General features: G+C 44.4%; 1 protein-coding gene across 1 annotated transcript; it reads right to left on the bottom strand.

Moving 5' to 3' along the window:
* Window positions 1-1,325: 1,325 nt before the first annotated feature.
* On the bottom strand, window positions 1,326-16,368 carry PPP1CC (protein phosphatase 1 catalytic subunit gamma). Its single transcript, XM_042828877.1, has 7 exons — window positions 16,118-16,368; window positions 7,317-7,448; window positions 5,886-6,116; window positions 4,680-4,784; window positions 3,578-3,801; window positions 2,986-3,120; window positions 1,326-2,558 (listed from the first exon to the last, which is right to left on the bottom strand). The coding sequence occupies exons 1-7, from the start codon at window positions 16,170-16,172 to the stop codon at window positions 2,469-2,471; spliced, it is 972 nt and encodes a 323-aa protein (XP_042684811.1). The 5' UTR covers window positions 16,173-16,368; the 3' UTR covers window positions 1,326-2,468.
* Window positions 16,369-17,247: the final 879 nt, after the last annotated feature.

Genomic DNA, 17,247 nt, shown 5'->3' with positions numbered 1-17,247 from the left:
GCCCATCTCCAGCACCTGCACTGCAGCCTTGCCTGCCCTGAAGCCTTCCCCAGCCCGTCTGCTTTTGGCTGCTTTGCAGGACTCAGGCCTGACGCTGCCGCATCCAAAAGCGCTCTCTTACATCCACTTCTCATTCAACAATTCATGTTGTTCAGCATGAAACTTGGATGTAAAGGATGCTGTGTACACCAGGGCAGACGTTGCTGAAACTCCCGTAGCCTCCTGTACGGCCTGAGTGCCTTTAGTCCGGTCCTGCGCTGCACTGCATGCAAAATGAATGCTTTGTTCTTCATTTCACAGTGCTGCAGCTTCACATCACAGCACAGGGTCGACAAATCCTAAAGCAAACCAGGGACACAAACACAGAGGGCATGAACCTTCCCCACCGCCACAGCGTGCTTTGGGACTTCCTTCAGCCCAGCAGCTGCCGCCTGGGGAATGCAGTCAGGCAGAAAACAGAGCCCAGAATAGGCGTGGTGTGTCACTAAAGCCACATCTGAGGGCAGAGCTGCAGTCAGGGGAAAAAGGTGTGACGCACCAACGAAGGCTGCTGCACAGATGGGTCAGTGCATTCCTGTAGTGAGAGCTGGTTCTGCATGTTCTCTAATAACCAGATGAGTAACAATGCACACCACTATTTTATGCAGTGGTAGAAAAATGATAAAGCTATCAAGAAAACCACAAATGTGATTTAAGAGGTGAAAGCACATTGTGAGAAAGCCCTCTTCCAGCCAATCCAACACCTAATCTGATGGGGCCATGAACGGTTACAGAGGCTTACAGAGGCAGCTTGATTAATTACTTTTAGAAAGCAAAAATCTGAGTAGGAAAATGCTTAGATTTAGCTGAGCAGTGCATTTCAAAATGTGAAGATCAATAGCTGGGCCCGGCCCACTGCGTTCTCATCAACAAAGTTCAGCTCACTCCAGGAGAAAGGAGCAGAAACTGATCTGATGAGCAGGATGCCAGAGCAGAGCTGGTGGCTGACCCAGGGCAGATGTTTCAGTGCCAAATGGAGCGGCACCCGCAGGCCCTGCACAGCCCTGACACCAACAAACCGCCCCAGTCACCTCCACGTCCAGCTCTACTGCTGCAAAGCACACGGGAGCAGGTGAGAGATGCACACAGACAGCAGAGCAGGACAGCAGGCTGCCCATGCTGCACCTGACCTATTTCCTCCCACAGCAAACTGCTGCAGTTGGCATGTGTACCAAACCTTGGTAACGTAACAGCAGTGCTAAAGCACACCGACTTTCTTTATCTAGAATTCAGAGGCACAGCTCTAGTGTGTGCAGCTCAGACAAATCCAAACCAGAAGGGTGTGTGTTTCCAGAACGATTTATTTCTCTAAGTCATGTCCTCTGATAGCAGTAGTGCACACGCTGTGATAAACCGACACCGAGAGGAGTTAACAATTTCTTCATTTAATAAGCGATTTTCACTACATGGTATTGTACACTGTCATCTGTTCAAAAAAGTCTTAAAAAACGAGATACCGTGAGGTATCTGTATAAACTGCTGATCGATGCCTCGGGTTGGCTCTTCCAGCTGCTTCCTGGGCGCCTCCGTAGAACAAAGTCTTTAGGCCACAATGCTCCAAGCCATTCGGGCAGACGTGGAGCCGTTTCCGTAACTTCCAGCTGTCTGACACGGGCCTGATGCAACTGTAAGAAGTCCGTTTGATAGAGCATACAGAAACTGTACAAAATTGTGTTTTACTGTGAATAGAACAAACAGCACAGCATTTCTACTCGCTACTTCAAGTCCAGACTTCCTTTTCTCTCCACGAGGAAGGCATGAATGGAAAGCCCTGCCAGCTCAGTGCGGTGGGTCGTGTACACACAGATCTCTATGCAGACTTTGGCTTCAGGAAAGACACGAACACTTGAAATAATGGCTTTAGTTGTCACTTAAAGGACAGGGATGTGTGTTTTCATTAAATATACATCATACCAGTGATGCTGGGGAGGTTGAAGGTTATTTCTAATGTTGACAGCGATAAAACCAACGTGTACAGGACAAGACATAAAAAGAAAAGCAATCCCTTTAAAACAAATTTTAACGTAAAAAAAGTTCACAGTGGTTTGTATAAACAATGTAATCTCCGACAGTAACAAAGCCCTACTCTCACAGCACACTAGTGCCCTCTTTAGATCCTAAAGGAGAAAACAAGCATTTACACTACTCGTCGTACAGATTGAGAAAGTCAGTTGTACAGTTACCCATAATGACAGGATAAATGCTGGAGTGTACAGCGGGAACACCAACAGAAGGAAAGTTTAAAACTCTTTTCCTAGAAGGGAGAAAAGTCCTTCATTTGCTGCTACAACCAGCAAATGCCATTCATCAAATCAAAAGGGAAACCACAAACACGTTCTATTTTGAGCAAGCTGAACAGTACACGTTACAGTTTAAAAATGAAGGTTACATATTATGATACAAGTCCCAGCCAGGCAGTACCACGTGGACTATTTCTTTGCTTGCTTTGTGATCATACTCCTGGGAGGTGTTACGGGTCTGCTAGCGTTGGGCTTCTTCTTCTCTGCGGGTTTCAAAATCTGAAAGAGACAGTTCAGCCTTTAAGGAAAGCCGCCAGCAGTCTCACACCCCAACAATCCATTTGCTAGCATTAGGCCTTTTACACAGATCATCCGGGCGGCTCGAAAGCCTCTGAAGTAAATAGATTTTCTGCTCTGAGCTCTGGCAGGCCTTAGAGCAGCTGACCAGAAAGCCCGTGCCAGTGGAAGCAGGAAGACAGCTGATAGCTTTGCTCCAGCGATTTAATCCCAGGGTCAAGCGGTTCATCACACCAGTCAGGGCTCACTGCATTAAGGCCACAAGGGCAAACACAGCTCTGCCTACATTTGGTATCTGTGAGATCTATCGGAAGCAGTGCTACAGTTTTGTGATGGTACGGATAAATGGAAAGAGGGAATCTGAAGTGTGACTGCAGTAACTAGGAGGTAAAGTTGTCAGATACAATACCTGAAAAGAACACATTAGGGTTTCATCCACACTCATCATGGCACCTGCGTTATCAAATTCTCCACAGTAATTTGGGGCAGAAAAGAGAGTCACCAATTGTCTTTTTGCAAAAAACTCATATCCATCTTCCACAACCTTTGGAGAGAAACGCAGAGTTACACCGGGCAATTTCTTCCAGACAAAGTACAGCTCTAGCAGAGTCAGCAGCTGAAGAAACAGTTACAGCCAAGGAGCACAGGTCCTAGACTTTTACCCCCAAACTGGACAAACATCACAAGTTCCAGTTTAGCAACAAGGGCCATCAACAATAAAAGCCACCAGAGTTCTGCTACACTCAAAGCTATCTTGTTCAAATCTCAGACCCACACTATGAATGTATTAAGAACTAATTATAAAGGTTTTTAAGCAGTGGACAAGTTCCTCCAAGATGCTGGAACCTCCACCCTTGCAGATATTTAAAAGTCAGATGGATGAGATGCTGTGTGTCTGGTCTGACACCGTTTTGCTCCACGCTGTTTTGTGTGTGCAGATGACCACCCCAGGTCCCTTCCATTTCAATTATTCTACAGTTTAACACACAAAATTAAAATACCTGATGAGCTCTACATATGAGATCCAAGTCATGTTTATGGAGAAACTTAGCAACCACTTCAGCTCCGAAAGTAAAGGACACTCCTCTGTCATTTTCACCCCATCCTAAGACATCCTTGTCAGGGTCAGACCACAGGAGATCACAAAGAAGACCTTGGTCAGGTACATCAGTGGGGCGCATAATTCGTCTGATCTGCTCCATCGACTGCAGGTCTGGTGACAAACCTGGGTGAGGTGAGAGACACAGCTCGCTTTTTACTCCAACTCAGTGTGAAACAGAGGCATCAGCTCAAGATGAAGGATGCTCACAGACTGATCCACCATCAACGTGTGCTGTGGTCCAACGGCAATGTGAACCAACATTTCAATCCAGCATTTTTTTTTAAAGCTTTTCTGACAGAAGACACAACAAGATATTCTGAGAGCAAGATAAGCAGAGCCATTTCCACATGTAAAGGATTACAACCAACCCACTTTAATAGCCTGTAAGTGTCTGTTAGAAGAGCTCTTAAGAGATATTAATACTAGAGGTCACAAGGCCTGTTTATTGTAAAGATCAGGCTGAATAACATGGAATGCAGGATCAGATCTCATACCATTTTTTTTTACTGATATTCCTCTCAAGCAACTGCAGGTGATTACTACTTGCAGGTGATAATATACATGTTGCAGCTTAAATGCTTCGTGCAGCTTTTCCAAGTAATTAACAAGTGTCACATAGCATAATGGGCCAATCTGTAAACGAAGCACTAAAACACTGCTTTCAGAATGTTTGTACAACTTCTGGTCATGCAAGGAAAAAAAACCATTAGAGGCTCTTTATTCCAAAGGAGACAGTACTAGAGATGTCCCAGCTGAAAATAAAGGAGAACTACCAGCTCAGCAGTTCACAGCACTCCCACTAAGCAGGCTCTCAACACAAAGCGAGGCAGACAAATCCCTGAAGTTCCAAAACCTCAATAATGAGCTCCAAAACAACAAAAAAACCCCCACAAAATAATGTTTTCCAGCAACAGAGGAGCACACATCATGAATATGAAATTGCCAATATTTCAGTAGTACAGGGTGTTACATTTTTATAAAATATCAACTAAAGAACTCACCTCCATGACAGCAGAATATCTTCTCATCCACAATTGCTGCAATTGGTAAACAGTTAAAACAATCTGTGAAGGTTTTCCACAGCTTAATATTGTATCTTCTCTTACCTAGAAAGGATGGGCAGGGGAAGAAGAGTCAATATACTTCTCTAACACAGCTACAAATAACCTAACATGGCTGCCTGTAACTACGACTTGCAAAAAGTGAACAGTAAAGTTTACACACAATTATTTATCTTCTCTGGAACCCGCTGACATACTGCTAAGAAAGCTGCAAGGCCTCTATCTGTGTGGCAGAGACACAGCTTTGAAATGGCTCAGGACTGTACACTCCTGTACACTCAAGAGAATGCTGTACTGCTGGCAGCCAGACTCCTGCTTCCACTTTGCTTTGGAAAAAAATCCCTTGGAGAATCTGATCAATTAAAAAAAGAAAATGCCATGGGCTGCTTTTTCTTAGGGATAGATAGCACTCCCTCAAAAGCAGTTTTCCCTTCAAATTCTTTACTGCAAAGTCTCTCTGGGCAAAGAAATAGGACTGAAAAACATGAAGCTGCTGCTGTTTGACCTTCCAAGCGACTCTCGCAGCAGATACGAACCCTGAACATCTCTGCACCGTGTGACTACACCTGTGATTCATCTCTAGGAGTCAGCTCAAACACCACACAACTCTGCTTCCTTGTTGGAAAAGGACAACGAGACACAGAGAGAACATCTTGTGAGCTCCAAGCACATCCTCAGCAGGAGCAGTGAGGATGCCTCAGTACCCAACCACCATAACAGCTTCACCTCCTCCACATGGGATTGGGTCACATCCTTTTGAAACATATGAACGTATGCATCTGTTAAGTCACAGGACTGACTGGGAACTAGGCTGCAAGCACTGCCACACAACAGTACAGAGCAGCCCCTGCCCCAGTGCTACACCTCGTAAGGCAGATGGAAGTAACTGAAACTGTAAAGCAAAGTAAAACTCCCTAATCTCTGACCAGACAGCCTTAAGAACTTTACAAATGCATACCGGTGGGAACAGCTGCTTAACTTCAGTGGCCAATAAACAAAATTACCTCTTTGCATGGGGCCATGGATCTAGGCAGAGCTAACTGCAAGTTCAGAAAGCCATTTATTACTGGAAGTCTAGAAGACAGCAAGCACCTCCTACCCTGCCTTCCCAAACCAAAGATCCCCACGTCTGTCCATATTACTTACATTCGTCATAAAATCCATAAATTCTATTAATGCTGGCACATTCATGGTTCCCTCTGAGGAGGAAAAAGTTCTCTGGATATTTAATTTTGTAGGCCAATAGAAGACAAATTGTTTCTAAAGACTGCTTTCCTCTGTCAACATAGTCACCAAGGAACAGGTAGTTGCTTTCTGGTGGAAAGCCTCCATATTCAAAGAGCCGAAGCAAGTCATAGTATTGTCCATGGATGTCACCTGTAAGAAGCAGTCAGAAATGGCATGTAACTGACTTTGTGATATCTTACCTTTTTTTTTTAATAGAGAAGCAGCACAAACAGGAAAAACCTGCAGACAGATACTGCCTGCAGCATTCCTGAAGGTGACATGTTTGTCTTTCTGCCACCGCGCTCCAAAAGCTGGTATCTGCGTAAGGCACTGACTAAGAACACACCATGACTCCATGCATCTACTCAGAAATACTCACATACTCATAACACAACTCCAAGATCCCAGGAAATCAACTCTGTGCACTCAAGCAGAAGTGTGGCATCCAGTTAATCCCTTTACTTGACTACTGGCAGCAAGACTAGGAACCTCTACTTCATCCTTGATACAGCCACACTTCAGTAGTGACACTGATGGAAAAACTGCTTGGGGAATTTCCTTTCCTCCATGCCGTGTCTGGTGTTCTCCTGCAACACCCAGTAACTCAAATTCTAGCAGGGAAGTCGGATTGGAAGAAATTGATATTTCTGCCTTTGGTTTAAATCATGGTTTTGTTTCTGGCAAGCAGAACAATAAATCTGTTTTTAAGACTACCACATATTATAAATATTGAACAAGCTACTTCAGAAGCAGATCCGCAGTGCTGGAGCAGGATAAAATACTGCTTCCTGGAACCTCTGCTGGCGTGCATTTATTGAGGATTTATTCTGACATCCCTCATCCTTCTAGCATACCTAGACATGCACGTGTGAAAAATGAGCAATATCACCACGTGGAAATACGGTGAAGCCAAACCAGAGGTGATACAGAAACTTCAGTTTCCAGAAAGATTTTTAAATTGTGTCAAACCACAATTCAGCTCTGAACAGCAGCTACCATCAATTACTGTGTCTCCTTTTTTCTCCTTGTGAAAAATGATGACTGACCTAAGCAGTAACGGATAGAAAAATTTCTTTCCAAAACTTCTTCTGAAACCCTTTCCCAAGAGACTCGATCAAACAGGACCAGTTACTTTCTGATTTGGGATTTTTTGGTCCCCTCTACAAATTGCACTTACCTCCTTCCCATTCCTCCACTTGAAGCACTCAGGACAGCTTACTTTCCCTTTTGCTACAATCATTCATCAGTTTCGTAAGCGAAACCAGCATCTGGCATTCATCCTCTGCTTAAAAGAGGATATCCATCTAAATGCCCCCCACTCCCAACCACGCATCAAATCACAGCACTTACCACATATTTTCAGTGGAGCTTCAAGTTCTAGCAGAATAGGCTGACTGAGAAAAATTTCTCTGGATTTCAAGCACAGTCCTCTGATTTCATTCTCTTGAAGTTGGACATTTTTACCTGGTTTTGATCCTCTCACTGTTGGAAGGAACCAGAAGTCAGTTACCCAAGCCAAGAGTATTCCCAGCGTTATTTCAAGGGTGCCAAAACACCACTAACATTGAACGAGAACACAAATGTTCTTTTACAATTGAATACTTCAACAAGATTTTACAGTATTCTGTATTTATGCTTAGCTGCTAAACTCAGCTGTTTGCTGTCTTATTCAAACTGCTCTGAACTCTTAAAATAAGTTTAAAGCAGGCCATTATAAATGCATATGGGAATGTCGGACATGTGAACACGCTTGTCAGCCCATCACCAGCACCAGCCGGAGGTTAAGCTAACTACTGGCAGATGAAAGCAGTCAGACCACAGATAAAGCTGAAAAGTAAGCAGTTTGAGCCCCAGAATTCATAAAAACAAAACAAAATCCATTTCCTTAGATGAAGAAAATATCCAAGCCACACAAGGTTTATGAAACATAGTTTCATTCTGCTCATCAGTCAGGTTTCGGTTAAACTAACCCGAAGGTAGCATGCTACCTGCATTTCATCCTCAGAAAATGCCTCCACAAAACAAGACCTGTCAAAATCGAATGACCTGGCACACCCTTAACGACTGTTTTACAATCTAAATGGACCAGTCAGACAAATATAACTGTGTTCCTAAAAACTGCCTCAAAGTTACAGGGCATGCTGCAGAAGTTAGTAGTACTGAACCGTCATCAATATTGCAAGACAACATTTTACCTTTTTACTACTCCTATTTCACCCTCCCGTGAACTTATTCCACCAGTCCCTCAGGAAAAGATGAATGCATTGAACATCTGGCAACTGCAGGGAGAGGTGGGAACCCTTCAAACAGAATTTCTGCTCCGTATGATCAGGACTGTGAACACATTTATTTTAGAAGCTTCCTATAAATCCCATCCTCAGGCCTTCCCGCTTCTTGCTTGTGCCAAGGAGGAGGAGGAACAACAAGAGAACAAGTGCAGAGCTGAAGAAAGGGCCTAGGACCAGAATAATTTCTTCAACACATTAAAATCAAAGCCACCAAACTGATGAATTCTACAACAAAGCTGAGAGGGAGCTATTAGCATCATTACTGCCTTGAAAGTCTCTACTACGGAGAAATTGACTGTCTCAACCTACAAAGGATTTAATCAAGAGGGAAACAGCTCATGTATTTCAGAAAAGGAGATTCTAGTTCTTCAGCCATTTAAGTTGAGCCATTTCATTACTCACTTGGAGCCCTAACAAACTCACCTATACTAAAGCAAGCACTGTATTTTCTGTGTTTTCTCCTTTAGCTCTCTCCTTACCAGTCCCTTTGAACACAGTGAAAGGCAACCTGGTACGAGATTCATCTCCCAGCTCAGGCTGTTTTTCCAATCCTTCACTCTTTCCACCTCCTCCAGTACAACACCACCTCACAGTGTTTGGCTCCCTTTATCACCTGCCAATGCTCAGCCACATGACAAGGACACCAGCTCGGCATGAATAAGTTCCTGTAGCTACCAGAAGAGTTCTTCCTCCATTTATCCGATCCACCCCTCAGTCGCGGACACCATTTTCTGCTGCCCAGAAATACAAAGGAAATGTCTTTTAGCCATAATTTTTCAGCTGTACCGAAATTGCATGCAAGAGCATTTGTCATGGTTAGATTGAGTGAATGGAGAAAGTGTTTCTGTTTACATTGTTACTGTCACTGCACACCTTTTGGTTTATGAAACAAGAGAGAATTCCAGAGTAAGGAGAAGGCTTGGGGGGAGAGGGTGGAATGCTCTGGGAAGAGAAGGAGCAAGAACTACTTTCCAGAAGGATTATGTTCTCTTATTAGCATTTAAGTTCCCAACTTTAGTTCAGGTTTCTGATCACAGGCAGAAGACACTGTTCAGTTAGCATGCCTTCTTCAGATGAAGAATAAAGAGGTGACCATGTTACAGACAACCTCTGCTGGCACGCGGTGTTTCCACCAAAACAGCCCTACCCTGCACACCAACTCCTGTCAGAGACCCTAGTGGTGCTCACACTGTCTGCACTACAAATCACTGACAACTTTACTGACTGTAAAGCACACAACCTTTTCTCAAACAAGCTTCAGTCCAAATTACAACGTGCAGTGATGGCAACATTCAGTTAAGTGCAGGCCAAAAGTCACTGCTTTAACAACACTCTCTTTCAAGCAATACATGCTCTTCTATTACCCACTGCCTATGTGTTACTGCTCACCACTGGCATTTACTCACATGGCGATGTGGAATTACCACTAAACTTCAAGTATTCCATTAAAATATTACAAGTAATGAAGCATACAAATGAGAGTTAAATCTTTGTCACAGCACTTCATCACACATGAGGCTTCCCATCCGTGCAGTCATTTTTTCATCCATACAGTAATTTTCCCAATGCTCCCAAGCAATGAACAAGGTACTAAAAATGCCAGATATCCAGAAGCAATAAGGAACAGAAATGTACAGAAAAAAGTGATCCGTTGGTTAAACTGCAAATGCTAATTTCTCCATTCTTCTTCTATAGTAGAATTCATCTTTGATTTCAGAGATGAAATACATGCAGGCAAAAATTCAGATTTTCCATGATTTGCTCCTGCTAGAAACTGCTAAAAAATACATAAAATCAAAACCTGTATCTCACACACATAAATTAAGTATTTAAAAAAAGCACACAATGTAAGCAACACTCTGAGTCACTACAGCTCACGAATAAAGCAAATGCATTCATTTTTGTTGAAGATAAAATGGAAATCTGAAAACGGACTGTTTCAGATTCAAGTTTCCAAGGTCTCTGACCTATCTCCATTGGACCAGCATAATCCCCAGGCAGTTTCAGTCATCTGGTTGCAGGAATCCTCGGTGTGACCAGGAGATGCTTTGTTGCAGTTTATACAAACTCATTAACACAGATGTCAAAAGGACAGAAGAAAACCAGGAAGATTTGATTCAGTTCTGTTCCGTGCTGCCTGCCAATGACAGACATTCACCCAAAGTAGGATCAGCACAGGAGAAATGAGCTTGTTCAATTACTTCTACCAGTGGCCTATATACCAAAAAGCTGTGCAAAATATTTTTGGCCTCAGAACAATCGAAGACGCACGTTGGTTTGAGAAATCTGCATCTTCAGTGCAAGGGTTTTCTCAATCATGATGAAAGAGCTGGCAAGAAAATGCAGGATATTCACTCTGTCTGAATTCTTAAGAGGCTTCTGCGACTGAATCCTGAACGATTTAGCCCCAGTAAGAAGGGCAAAAATAGTATCCTATGAAAAATGCGGTATTCCAAGTTTCTCTTCTCTGATTTGGACCCAAAGCAGGCAGCTTGTAGAGATCAGACAGTACATTACTAATTGACAGCTTGGTCAAAGTCAAAAGAGCAGCTGACAGTGCTGTACTCACACATTTGTTCTTTCAATGCATAAAAAATAACCTCTCTGAAATGACAGTCTGGAACTGAAAGCGAAAAAAGCTAAAGATTAATCAGTCGAGGGAAAAAGCCAGGCCTCTTCAAATAATATTTTATTTGCACCTTGTCTCAACACACTGCTGCACTATTTCCAGACAGAAATATATTTCCTTCCTCCTTTAGGCTGCAACATTCTTGCTTTTAAAATTCATTTTGAGAGCTTGAGTTTCAATGTCCAGCCTGGGCGGCTTTCTAACAAGCAAAATCATCTGCAATGTATGAGTGTAGGAGCTTAGGAAAAACACGGCTCCCTTGGCTGGAAAAAACGACAGGAAAGATCACTCCCTGAGAGCTGGATGCTCTCTTCTGCAGATTACTCTTCCAAGTCACAGTGGCTGAACTAGAAAATACTCCAGCTTCTACAGCCATGTACAGCAATGCCAACGCAGGAAAGCTTTAAAGGAGAGCAATACATCTGTTGTCCAAACAAAAGTTTAAGCCCTATGAAGGTACTGGCATTCTAGAGCTGTTCATTTTTCCAACACGTTAAGCAGATGCCCAGCCATAGCTTTGCAGCAGTGACACCTACGTGCTCTTATCCCTTTGGTGTTTGCTATTCCAGACCTTATTTCTAAGGGTTACACAGGCTCCTCACAGCCTGCTCAAAACACCATGTGATAGATACCAACTACTAAACTCATTTTTGTGCTGTTCAAGACTGGGAGAGAGCTGCTGGAAAGCAACAACAGATCACAGATCCCAACTTTAAAATGAGGACACGAGTGCAGTACGACGGCTGCCCAGCAGAGGGGGAAAGGAAGGATAGGAAGAAAAGCAGGAGCAAGGACATCCCTGCCACTTTGGTGCACGGGGCCAGCACAAATCTTAGCTGCAGCTGCCAGGACCTGACATCCAGGACAAGTTTTAGATGTGTCTGAAGGACAGACGGGTCAGGAACTGCAGGATCTTCAGCATAGAGCAATCAGAGAGCCATGTGTGTGCAGTGCAGCAGACTGTGCACAACATTCCATCACCAGCATTTCCCAATGGTCACAGTGGAGCCATACAACTCTTTGGTGAAGGTAACGGTATTATAAAATCAATGTTACCTGTTAATAGAAAAGGGATGGATCCTTAAGAAAGGATATTAAAAAAACTAACAGATTTCAGTGTTTAGATCCATGAACAGATCTGTGCATTTCTCTGTCCTTCAGTAATACTTTACCAGAAGCCATCAACTGAAGTGCTGGAATTGAGTTCTTGTATGCAGTGTTTTAAAGAAAACAGTCTATCAGCAACTCAGTTCATTTTTAGCTTATTAAACAAGTCTTTTAGTTTTGCCATATTTTACATTAAGATGCTTGAAATCTTGGAGACATTTCCAAAAATACCACAGGTTGTTTTTATCTTGTTTTTGGCAGATCCTGATGACAGCTTCACGTTTTATTTTGCACCACAGACACAAAGGGAATAAATAACTTGGAGGTGGTTGATTTTTAAAAGCGTTAGGTTTACTTCAGGCAGTAACAACTTTGATCAGATCACTGCAAAATTGAAACTGAAAAGCAACTCCACAGTGCCCAAGCCTCTAAGGAAAAGTTCTAGACTACTTTTTCGTAGGCAACAGTTCACAGCAGCATTATCAAACACAAGATCTTCCATGACCGCAAGGTTTCCATTTTGTAACATACTGTCAAACTAGAGAGCTACAAAGCAACAGGTGCTCAGGCTCAAACCTCAGATGACAAACTCCTGGTTCACTGACTAGGAGATAAAATGTAGCATGTAACCAACTTATCTGAATCCACGGCAGTGACAGGAACCTAACCCGTCTTTCAGATACAGGGCTCCTATCTCTGTCATCAAAAATTGCTGCAACAGAACACAAAGCAATTAACATTTAGCTACTACTGAAAAGCACAGTCTGAGGTCAACGAGTGCTGCCTGTTTATTAGAAACTACCACGGCATCCCAACCTACCAAGCGAAACCTGTCCCAATTTCTGATTAACATCTGTGAGAATCAGACAGACATAAGCTGAACAGAAAGCAAGCCTTCAGACCCAATCGATGCTGGGTCTGAGCAGAAAGGCACAAAACCAGAAAACTGCACTTGTAAGAAATGGTTTTGCTATTGTCAGAAGTTTATCCGTACTCTTTGGCTTATCTATTTTTGATAATGGGATGATCATCTTCCACCATTCAAAGCAAATTAAAGAGAGCATCTCCTCAACAGCTATACAACAGGCTTTACTGGGAATAGCAATCCGTGGGTGTATTAACAGGGAAGTCAGAGGATTCAGAATATTTTTGCTGATTTTAGTTCACTAACCAGGATTTCAGCTATCAAAAAGGCTACTGCCATTCTGGCCCTGCATGACTGTATCCAAAGCAGCCTCCATTCATTACTTGCTTTCCCTTAATAGCACCTGCAGAGGCTAAAGCACTAAAAACGATTTTCAGCAACTTCCTTCAGCCTGAGTTCCTCTTATGCTGAAATTCTGTTATTTCACCCTGCTATTTATTATTACCATGCTAAAACTAGGGCATGTCAATCTCCTTAACTAGATTTGTTGCCATGAGCACCATTTTCAACCTGGACCCTACCCACTCTGGGTGAAGGATGAGGACAGGGGCCTTGTTATCAAATGTAATGTAACACAGAAAGGAAGCCATGCTCACTCAGGGATCTCAATTTTTTTTCACTCATCCTTTGCCCAGAGCCAAGCAGGAACTCCACCACTTCCTAGGAGCCTCTCCATTGCTATGCAGATGACATTGATTCTTCATGTTACTTGCAGCTTCAGTTTAGCAGGCACATAAAGCTGTAAGCTCAGAGCCATTAAGTCACTGCCTAAAGTATTCCTGGAAGGAGAGTAATTTGCTCTTAAGATTGTCCCTGTTACTCCTCAGTCATAAAAATACGAGCCTTTATCTGCTATCAAGCACACTTAGGAAACTTTTCAATAGTCACTGCAGGATACTGTCATTTAGCACGCTTTAAAAGCCTTATTCTTGAGAAAACCGTTGTTAGGAAAGTTACTAAAAGCACCAAAAGTAGACAACATGTTCTCATGAAAATGTTCCTAGCAGAACACAGCCCTCATTAGTGCTTTCACTGACCTGCTCACTGAGACTGAGCACAACGTTACTGAAAAATGTTGAGACGTCTCAAAGCCAGATGCCTCTGTGCTACAAACATTTGGAGCAAGAAGGACTCACCAAATATTTACTTCAGAATAAGAAGATATAAATATACCCAGATTTTTTAAAGACTAATTTAATAATTAGCAAACTAGCCCATGTAGCAGAGACAGTATCAGCTACTTGGAAAAGAAAGAATAATGTCATTTGATCTGCATAATTACCTCAAATATCATAAAGTCGGTCATGATAGAAAGCAAGCAAAAACCCAATGATGAATAAATTATTGATGCCCTACATTAGGAACAAAAGCAAGAATTATGATTCACCAATTAAGGACTTTGCTTTACCTAGGCCATCAGATCCAGCACAGCTCTCGGTCTTCTGACAGCACAGTGCTAAGGTGCCTTACAGGACACGGGTACAACTGCCTGCTCACAATGATTTGAGTATTTCATCAGCTATCTCCAGAATACACTTTTTTTCCCTGACCTTTAAAAAGGAAGAAGGGATAATGCCATATTAGCTGCTCATATCCTTTGCATTTTACTAGTACAATTATCTAATAGTTATAAAAATATACAAGAAACATTTTAAGAACATCAACACTGAAAAACTTGATTATGACTGCAACAACCTGAGTGCAGCCTTGTCTGAAAGGCCATCAATTGAAACACATACATCAGACTTGGTGGGACTAACACCACCCAGCTGTGTGCCAGCGCTACACTGAAAAGAATGCCAGGTAAGGCAGAAATGCCTCTTACATTTCCTCATTTATCCCAAATTAAATAGGATGAGAAACACTGCACATACTCCAGACTTGACTTTTCCCCCTCATTTAACACCACGCAGATCCGCCCTGTACAAGTTCAGTCCCACCACCAACCTAACTGCACCTCTGCAATTCCAGGGAAAGAGTCAAATTTTGAACAACCAAAGAGAACGATGCTCACAGCAATTCACACAATTTATCCCCAATCCACAGTGTGGCACCTGCTAAAATGTACTATCATTTTGTCCTTTCTAGAAGTGAAAAAAAGTAATGACTGTCACAAAGGTCAACCATCACTACCTGAGAAAAATGTTTACAACAGGCATTTAATAAGCAATAAAAATGCACATCAGCACCGGTGACTCTGGTAATCATTTTAAATACTGAAAAGCCATTACGGCTTCACAGAACCCAAAATCCCAACTGAAATGTCAATAAAACCAAAACATTTCAGTTCTGGCAGCTGATGCAACCTCCAGTAATGGTATCTTTAGGTACACGTCCACCTCTTGAATGATCCTGGCAGTCAGTAAGCCTTCTGTAGCCTGATTTGCCAGCTCCCATCTCCTCCAAACGTGTAACACGGGTATGAGCTGGGTAAGAACTATCAGCACAGCACACCTTGCTACTTTTTAAACTTTAAACATGAAGAATTGTTCAAAATCAACTGCATTTCCTCCTAGGCTATCCTATTCCCTGTTTTTAATGACCTGCACTGGGAAAATTGCATTAATTACACCAGAGCAGACGAGGTAAGAATTGTAACTATTACTTACAGTAAAACTGAGCTCTTATTAATGTCAGCAGAGGTAAGGCACACAGGACCTGACACCACAAACTGTGCTACTAGAGTTTCAGGAAAATCCTGCTCTAAATTTACGAAGGGAAGCCTTTAAATAATTTAAGCCGGGGTAGTTTAAATTGGTAACAGGCACAGCCCACAACGGATCAGAGAAAAAGCCCTATTTACTTTTACTTATTCTAGCTCAGTAATCCCATAATACACCTATGGGATTTTCAGTCCCGACTCATTTCCCCACCAGCACCGCCGTTCTTTCTGCGCTGCCAGGAGGAAAAACCGCGGCACGGCTAAAAGACATTTCCTCTGTTTGCTTCAGCAGCACCACAGATGGCCGTGCAGGATGGAAACACGTTAAACCCACGAAGCTTCTCAAGCGCCCGCCCTGAGACACAAGGCACGAGGCCGGACCGGGGCCGCTCACCCGAAAGGCTCGCTTCCATTCCGGAGGGCACGCAGCCCTCCATGAGCGGAGGACAAAGCGCAGCTCCCCCCCCCCCCAATGCCGGCCCCCACACGCGGCCCGTCCCGGATCCCTTTCTTCCCCCGCCGCCCCTCGCCGCCCCTCACCCTCCAGCAGCCGTTGGATGATGCTGTCGATGTTCAGCTTGTCTATATCCGCCATCGCCTCTCAGCGGCCGGGCGGACCCCTCTCCGCCGCTTCCCTCCCTCCGCTGGCTGCTCGGCTGGCCCGGCTCCTCTCCTCTTGTCGGCCCGTCGTGCTTTCCCCGTGCCCTCTACTCCTGCCCTCTCTCTTTCTTCCTTCTCGCTTTTCCCCCCGCCCCCCCCTTCGCCGCCGCTCTCAGCTCAGCCCCAGCGCGGAACAAAATGGCCGCCGTCTCCTCAGCGAGCTTGGGGGCGGATGGATACCACGAGCGCGAGGCCGTACGCGGGCCCTTTTATAGGCGGGCGGGAAGCGCGCGGGGCGGCGAACTGCGCACTGCGACTGTGCTCAGAATCCTTCCGCCGACGGGCGGAGAAATAGTGCCATGAGGGGTGTGTGTTCCGGCCACAGAACACCGCCTCCTGGCCCCAAAACGGTGCGAACACCACCAAGATCCCACTTGCTGCCGGCAGCTCGCGCAGTGTGACCGCTGGAGCCCGGTCCTGTGGTCCTGGCACCTTCACCCGGTGGTGCTGGGTCTGCACACCCCGTCGTGTCTCCCTCCTGCATGAGGCGAGGCTTGCGTTGTGTTTCAAGGCAAATTCACCCCGCAGGCCGTTCAAGTTGCATCTCTGAATGTTGTTTAATTGCTTCATTAACTCCTGCCATAGGATCCCCGTCCCTCCTCCCCACAGCAGCTGCACGCACCCCACGCCGAGGCAGCTCCTCACGCTGGTGGTTACATAACAGCCATCGTGGCTCACTGCCGTAGGAGCAGAGTTCACACTGCGAGGGCGATGGCACGAAGGACGGGCAAGGAAAGAGATGGGGCCGTGCCCAAGTGCTGCCCCAACCTGCAAAACTTTTTCTGACAAACCTTCCCCTCCTTGTTTTCAATGCCGAAGTTGCCTTCATCCTCCAGCTGCTGGTACCCCTGCACGGATCTGTGCGCCTTGGTGGGAGCCAAGAGCCTTCAGATCCATTCATGCTTTGGGAAACAGGGCAGAAGGGAAGGACTCAGTGCCATCCAGGAGACGTGCATAGGAACTGAGGGGAAACACCAGCCTTGCAAAAGCAGGGGCCCAGCCCTTTGGGT

The sequence above is a fragment of the Centrocercus urophasianus genome, unplaced genomic scaffold (assembly GCF_019232065.1).
Source record: "Centrocercus urophasianus isolate 14NV4802_14NV808 unplaced genomic scaffold, USGS_Curo_1.0 seq_30, whole genome shotgun sequence".
Taxonomy (NCBI): domain Eukaryota; kingdom Metazoa; phylum Chordata; class Aves; order Galliformes; family Phasianidae; genus Centrocercus; species Centrocercus urophasianus.
Note: the sequence above shows the minus strand (reverse complement) of the source record. Positions and strands in the feature narration are given on the sequence as shown.

Coding starts and splice junctions, on each gene's coding strand:
- PPP1CC (XM_042828877.1), bottom strand. CDS start 16,172: ATGGCGGATATAGACAAGCTGAACATCGACAGCATCATCCAACGGCTG. Junction 6,117..7,316: donor AGCTCCACTGAAAATATGTG/GTAAGTGCTGTG, acceptor TGCTTCTTACAG/GTGACATCCATGGACAATAC. Junction 2,559..2,985: donor CCCTAATGTGTTCTTTTCAG/GTATTGTATCTG, acceptor TGTCTCTTTCAG/ATTTTGAAACCCGCAGAGAA.